Below are 7,612 nucleotides of genomic sequence, written 5' to 3'. Positions count from 1 at the left end.
GGTTCTCCTTTCATCTGTCTGAGCGTTCTTTCTCTGTGGTTTCTCCAAATTGCCATTCTCTACTGCCTTCCTCACCCATGGTGTCCCACAAGGTTCTGTGCTGGGACCTCTACTTTTCCTCCTCCATCTGCTCCCTCTCCAGCACATCCTGAGCTCCTTTAAAGGAATCTCCTTCCATCTGTATAGAAAATGACATCCAACTGACTCAATTAAAACCAGGATAGCTGGGAGCTTTCTACAGCTAAATGAAGATAAGACTGAGATCCTCATCTGTGCCCCAGACAAGCTGGCTCCCAAAGTGTTGGCTTGCTTCTTACACTAAACCTTCTGTCAGGAATCTTTAACTGATCAATCAATCAAGGCTTTATTTATATATATAGTGCCTTCCACAACTCTTTACGGGTGCCCAAGGCACTAGAACACATTGTAAAAAGACATACAGTCATAAAAAGAGAAGTTAAAACATAAAACATAAAATGTAGAGCATAAGGCAAAGGGATAAAACTATGAACAAAAGTGACCTAACAAGGAACAGAACAGCAATTAAAAACAAAAACTAAAATAACATAAAAGCAAGCCAACTTTAAACATGGCCTGGAAACGCTAATTGAAAAAAATTTGTTTTCAGTCGACTTAAAATCTGGCAGCCTAACTGCAGGTGGCAGCTGGTTCCACAGTGACGGGGCTAGGACCAAGAAAGCCCGGTCTACACCGAGTTCGACAAGGAGGCCCAGATCAGAAGAGCGCAGAGTGCGTGAAGGCAAATGTCCCTTCAGGAGGGCCACTAAGTAAGGAGGGGCATGTGACCTCTGACCCAGCTCTCACCCTGGATTCTCATATCAAATCCCTTGTTAAGAAGTCACCTAATTAAATTACTTGTGTGTAATTTTGTCTCATTATAAATACACTTATTCTGTTAGAGCCTAGGTGGTTTGTTAGAGGACATTATTGAACAAACAGCATCACGAAGACAAGGAACCACACAGGTCAGAGATAAAGTTGTAGATTGGTTTAAAGAACAGTTACGTTATTAAAAAAAACATCCCATGCTTTAACATCACAAGGAGCAGTGCTCACTCCACCATCCGAAAATGGAAAATGTCTGATACACCACAAACCTACCAAGATTTGGACATAAACTGACTGACTGAACATTGATTTTTCATCATGATATATTGGGGGTGTGGCATGAGTACGTGTCACGCTCACTGCGTGAGTGTTGACAGCCCTGCCCAAGCGTCCAGCAGGAGCTACGATGGAGCAGTTGAGGTAAAATAATGTGTTAAAACGGCCCAGTTAAAGTCCAGATCTAAGTCCCGATGAGCATCTGATGAAAGACTTGTTCAGACGTGCAGCCATGAAACAGAAGAGGAGAAAGGAGCGTACCTATTTTGTGTATCTGAATACTGCGTATATAATTATACACACATGCATGCACAAACACACATTTGTCTATACACACATGTCAAAAATAAGTATTGTTACTGTTCTAGGTAATGACACCACAAATCAATACAGAACACCTACTTTATGTTTAATTTGTTGTCATAAATTTGTATTTATTTTCTTGCATTAAATTGTTGAAAACGTTAAATGTTGTCTTTGGTAATAACTGTTACTGTCACTTAATACATTAATGTAGTGGAAATAAACTGTTGGATATGCAGTTATGGTGAAATAATCTAAATCATCATCATGGAAGTGTTAAAATATGCTTTCTTTCCGTCTGTACCATCCAAACAACTAACAGCAACAGAATCAACAGCTTCAACGACATTCTCCGTCAGCCAGACCTTTTCTCATTCTCAAAGTTCTCTTGCATCTCTCTCTTTCTTCTGCAAGTATTGTATGATGTTGCCTCATGCACTTGAAAGGCCTACAACTGCTAGGGGAGATACCAAGAGATTTCACACACACACACACACACGCACGCTCATACAGATCTTTACACTTATGCATGCACTCACACACACCCTTTTCAAGCTGTGAGAGATGAGATATGCTACTTGTGTTGTCTGGTAACTGCTAGAGATTGATATGACTCCATTGTACTGTCAGGATCAATCCTAATAAATAGTCTTTATAGACTAGGGTTCTTGAGGTGTGCTTGTTGGCACATTCACCTCTTCACTGTCCAGACAACCCATTCTCACTGTTATTCTAAAGGAAACTTGTTTTCTTTTGCTGAAATGTGCCAAAGTCTGTTTCTCATGTGTGATGAGCCGAGGGAAAGATAGACTCGACAGACGAGGGCTAAAGCCCTCACCTCAAACCAGATTGGGGAGAAAAGTCTTTTTATCTCTTAAGTCCACCCTTAAGTGTGTGTGTGTGTGTGTGTGTGTGTGTGTGTGTGTGTGTGTGTGTGTGTGTGTGTGTGTGTGTGTGTGTGTGTGTGTGTGTGTGTGTGTGTGTGTGTGTGAGATGCGCTGATGGCTTTAAAATGAAAGCAATAAGAAGCATGCAGCAAAAACATAAAGAAAGAGTCCAAAGTCAGAGAAAAGTGATGTAACTGGTTTATTTGGCTGTAATTTACCTGATGAATAATTTCCTGACATCGACATCAAATATTTAAAGGACCTGAATCTCAGATACATCAAACTGATTGGTTGAAAACAAAATTAAATTGTACCGTTACCCAACAACAATTTATTGTTGTGTCGACAAGTGATTGTTTGTCCGCAAAGTACAGCCGAAAGAGAGGGAGAGAGAGAAAGGGAGAGCGAGAGAAGGGAAAGGAAAACAGAAATGCCAGCGAGTGTTTCTCGGAGCAGGAAGCCAAAACCTGAGCGTGAATTACACGGACCGGACAGAGTCAGAGAAACGGCATCACCAGCTGATGGAGAGGATAAAATCAACTCAGTTAAACTGATGCGATGTGAAGATCTTGAAGCCATGCAGTTAACATAATATTGCCTTCAAATAACACTCGCACATGCTTTTCCAAAATCAAACATGCATTGGGTATCAGTGGGGTAGAAGAGGTGAAAATACTCAACAGTTTAGCAATACAAACTCTAAATGTTTCTGATAGAGCGTGTTAGACATTTTTGCCACCAATCACTTTATTCGGTTGATTGAAGCAACTGGTAAATTAGCATTATAAGTAAAAATAAAATATAAAATAAAATATATATTTAGCTTGGATCTGCCTCGATGCTGCTGTGTCACAAAAACAATAAGCAAATTCAATCACTACCACTAATTTAGAGAGCCTTTTGTAAACGATCCATCATTGCAAGATCAGATTCAGTCAACACAAGGCTGTGAGTTCAGTTCGGATCACAGTGGTCACGGACAAGTCCAGCATCTCCTCCTGAAGCCACCTCACTAAGGCTTTGTTACAGTTTAGTCACACACTTCTCCTTTCCTCTTTCTGGTAAAGTTTCTCTTTGTTTGGCCATCCCCCTTTCAACAATGACTTTTTTTAATAGAACTACCAAAATCATGCAACTACCCCTCGTGCTGAGACAAAAACCACTTGGTGCTCTTGACATGATTGTTCTCTTGGTGCTGGTTGGGAGGACTGCAGTTTGAGGTCAGCGTGGGCGTTTTTAGGCACTGCCATCCTGTTTGAGCCGCTGACTGCGAGCCTTGTAGACCTCGATCAGTAAATCTTTGACATACTGGATTTCCCGCTCCACCGACTCCGCCTTGTCCCGGAGCTCACGGTTCTGCCCCTCCAGGCCATGCAGCTCCTCCTCCAGAGAGTCTAGCTCCGCCCTCTTACGCAGCCTGTACCTGTAACAAACATGGAGGGGGTTTGATTGCCTTTAATGATTTTTGCTGCCTTGCAACTTTACTCATGAGTCAAGATATGGATCAGTGTTCCCTCCACACTTCTGAATTCCCCCAACATTTCATTTCTGAGGTCGGCCCAGAATCTTTTAGGTGGGTCTGAACCAGGCAGACCCTCCACAGAAACAGACAGCATGGTGGTGCTTTGTCTATAACTCCTGACATGCAAGGCAGAACTCAAAACAGTGGTATTCAGGTGTCAACCGATTCTTAAGAAATATATAAAAATGGAGAAAGGCGTTGCTTTGTTTTAGTTTTGATGGTACTTCACTTGTTGGACACATTTAAAAACATGATTGATTGAGGAACGTTCATAAGGACACAGAGAAATAAGAGTGATTTGCATACCTGTGAGCAGCAGTTTTGTTCTGGTCCCTCTTCTTCTGCTTCCGCTCTCCACTGCCAGAATCCAGAGAAGCTGGACTCATCACCAGGGCTGGTTTGATGGAGCTGGGCTCATCCTTTAACCTCTGGGGGGTGCGGTGGATGGGGGCACCCAGCAGCGGTCCTTCACCCTCCCCTCTGGACAGACATTCATAGCTTTGGTCTGCAAGGCATTCTGGATAGAGGTAGTGGCCGTGTTGGGGCTCGACAGCCTGCGCCTGAGCCGGCTGATCTAGGTCTCCTATAAAGCTATGGTAAGGCTCCGTGTTGGCCATGGACTGGTGGAAGTAGCCATCACCGGCCACCATTGTCTCTTGGGGAATATTTCCAGAGAGTCCTCCGTCCTTGCTGCAGTGCAAGACCTCCAGCCCCGTGCTGTCGTAACTTACATTGACCTTCACATTGTGCATCAGCTGTCCCTCTCGCTTGTGGTGGCTGTCGTACGAACCACCCAGGCAGAACCCTCGAGCAATCTCCTCGCTGCAAAACATTCCTTCGGAAAAACAATAACTCTCCTCTTCCTTCAACGATAAAGCACATTCTCTCACCTTCTTCACGCTGCTGATGCTGTTCTTGCTCACCGTTTTCAGTGTGGAATAGTGGTTCACAGACAGCTCCGTGCTCCCTGAATAACAGCCCCTGGAGCCCCACGTTTCAAGTCCAACTTCGTCCCCAACTTTCGCCTCACCGAGGAGTCTTCGCCCGTTGTTGTGGTGGTAACGGTGATGGTAGCTGTACGGAGCGGGTCGTGCAATTTTGGTTCTGCTGATGGGACCACTACAGAAGCTGGCCAGGTCCAGTTCCCCTGTTGCCAAGGTAACTACCACAGGGCTGGTTTCTGATTGGCTGGTCCCATAAGAGCCATAAGGTAACTGGTAATAAGACTGGGAGCCCATGGCTTGGGTAACCTTGTCACATTTTGAGGATTTCTCCAACTTGTTTGTGGTGGATGTAGACTCGGCGCGGAAGTAGTCCTCCAGCTGAGCCAGCTCCTCCTGCAGTAGAGAGGTCATAACCTCCAGATCCGAGGGCACCTTGACATCCTGTTCTAACGGTGAGGGTGGAAGAGATGAGCTCGGAGAAGACTCGCTTGTTGACACAAATGAAGACAAATCGACTTTTTCCGTCATCCAATCAGAGTGACCATCACCTGGAACATTTCAATTGAAAATCACAATAATGTGTTATAAAATGAACACAGCAATCCATTTTTCTTCAAATGTTTGAATCAAATATTTTAAATAAAAATGACAAAAACAGACAATTTGAAAGCAAGGTTCAAAGAAACCAGTTTAAAAAAGGTTAAAATAAAAGCAAAGCAAAACATCCGAAAAGATCCAAGTGAACAACTAACCGATCATCTGAAAATGATTGAACAGCATCGTCTGCATTCGATAAATATCCACTTAGCTGTACTCACTGTACGACATTAGCCCCGTGCTGCACTGCGGCTCCAACCTCGGGATGTGGAAAAATAAAAAAGCTTCTTAGCAAAACTCACCAATTAAGTGCTGCCTCTCCACTGGCCCCGCCCCCGTGCTGGGCCGTGATTGGCTGAGGCTAGCCTGTAGGAGAAGGGGAGCGCCGAGGTAGTCTGTGGAAATGGGAGGAATTTTCCTGCGAAGGATCGATGCCGCCATCGTGTTGTCTGCTTCGATCGAACTGTCCAAAAGCACAAACCGTGCACTGGCTGGTTGCAAGAGTTGTAGAAACACCTGAAGGACTGCGGGGAAAAAAAAAAAAAACACAAATAAACAAAGGAGAAAAAAATCTGATATTTTTGTTTCATAAATTTCTACTTAAAATTTTATTTTGTATTTCGGAAAATGTAAAATATGCTTTATAAAATAAAAATGCATATTTTTAAATTTTAGACTTCTGTTCACCTGTCACCTCACTTACTTATGTCACTTTAAAATAATAGAACAGTTATTACACAAACTCATAAACATGTTAAACCATCTTTAAAAGTTAAAACTGATTTATAATAAAGTACCAGAATTATTAGTAGAATGGGACTTAAATAAATAACAATGACAAACACAATGTAGACACAATTTCTATTTCTATCATTTCAAACACAATAAAGGACGCGTTCCTTTATCTGTGAGGAAAAAACAGATATTGTGTGTTTTTTTAAAGTAATTAAAAAAGTTGAATTTATGTTTATTTCTAGAACTGTTATAAACATCCTCTGAGTTACCCAAACTAAGTTATAATAAGTAGGTTGTTTATAAATGAAGGTGTCACTTTCGTCCGCAGCTATGAAGAAGCGCTCTACTCACCCCATAGTTTCTGTGTTCAGCAGGAGTGAAGGACTCGGAGCTTGACGTGGCGGAACGACTCGGTCGCTGTTTAAAGAGACATGTTTAGGCTTTCAGACACTCTTCATGTGCCGCTTTAACCACCAACAGACTTGCAGACAGAAAGTTTTTAAATCCGCTACTTCTCCAACTCCTTCTGCCCGGGCCTCATCACCGCTCCGCAGATTCATGCGCCGTTTCCAGAGTTCACCGTTACGTCATGAAGCGCGGGACTTTCACGTTATTACCGAGAGACCTCACACACGCGCGCGCGCTCACAGAAATGAAAGTAAAGAAATAAATACACGAACATCTGAGACCTGTCGGACCAGCCAGCATCGTGGTTGTCCTTTATTTTAACGTGTTAGTTTAGCTCTGAACACAGAACTGATGCACTTATTAGAGCACAAAATAATATGAAGTCTTTATTTGACAGAAAGTTGTTTTTAGTCCCAACCCGACTGTAAAAACACGAGAACTGCACTGGAAAGAAATTAAATTGTCTTGTTTGCACATTAATTGTTGTCAAACAAACTAAAACGTATTTAATAAGCTCTTTAAACATTTCTAATTAAAGACAGGACAAGTTCGGGTTCTTTAAGAACATGTTCTGCAGACTGTGCACTCGGGACTAGTTTCAGACGCGCTGCAGCGGAAGGACACCCTGTTGCAGTTGGAAGGAGTAACTTTAGTTGCAGCCCAGTTGCATCAGATCCGCCGGGGATTCGCTGAGAGCTGTAACAATGTGGCCGAATCACCGCCTTATCACGGGCAGGCTCGGTTCTGCTGGCCCGCCATCATTTATAATGACTGCTAATCATTAGGTATTAATACCGATCTGGGACCAGCTGGCTGTGGGTCAGAACCGACCTGAAACCAGCTGGCTGTGAGTCAAAACCGATCTGGGACCAGCTGGCTGTGTGTCAAAACCGATCTGGGACCAGCTAGCCTTGGGTCAAAACCGGGTCAGAACCGACGAGACTAGCGTTGTCAGAACCGACCTGAGACCTTTTGGGTGTGGGTCAGAACCGACCAGAGACCATGAGTCAGTGAAAGAAACAGGTTAACGCTATTATATTTGCTTATGTATTTTTTTAAAGGACGTTTTTTTGTTACTTTGGCTCGTTTGC

General features: G+C 43.2%; 1 protein-coding gene across 3 annotated transcripts; it reads right to left on the bottom strand.

The window, feature by feature from the left end:
- Positions 1–2,490: 2,490 nt before the first annotated feature.
- atf5b (activating transcription factor 5b) lies at positions 2,491–6,794 on the bottom strand. Of its 3 annotated transcripts, XM_015952100.3 has the most exons (4): positions 6,465–6,794; positions 5,681–5,902; positions 4,144–5,329; positions 2,491–3,738 (listed from the first exon to the last, which is right to left on the bottom strand). In XM_015952100.3, the coding sequence occupies exons 2-4, from the start codon at positions 5,817–5,819 to the stop codon at positions 3,552–3,554; spliced, it is 1,512 nt and encodes a 503-aa protein (XP_015807586.3). In that variant the 5' UTR covers positions 5,820–5,902; positions 6,465–6,794; the 3' UTR covers positions 2,491–3,551. The 3 variants fall into 3 exon arrangements, with proteins under 3 accessions (XP_015807586.3, XP_015807587.3, XP_070399489.1); XM_015952101.3 differs by lacking the exons at positions 5,681–5,902; positions 6,465–6,794 and adding an exon at positions 5,534–5,645; XM_070543388.1 differs by lacking the exons at positions 5,681–5,902; positions 6,465–6,794 and adding an exon at positions 5,600–5,645.
- Positions 6,795–7,612: the final 818 nt, after the last annotated feature.

The sequence above is a fragment of the Nothobranchius furzeri genome, chromosome 13 (genome assembly GCF_043380555.1).
Source record: "Nothobranchius furzeri strain GRZ-AD chromosome 13, NfurGRZ-RIMD1, whole genome shotgun sequence".
NCBI classification, from domain to species: domain Eukaryota; kingdom Metazoa; phylum Chordata; class Actinopteri; order Cyprinodontiformes; family Nothobranchiidae; genus Nothobranchius; species Nothobranchius furzeri.
This window is presented reverse-complemented; position numbering and strand designations above follow the sequence as displayed.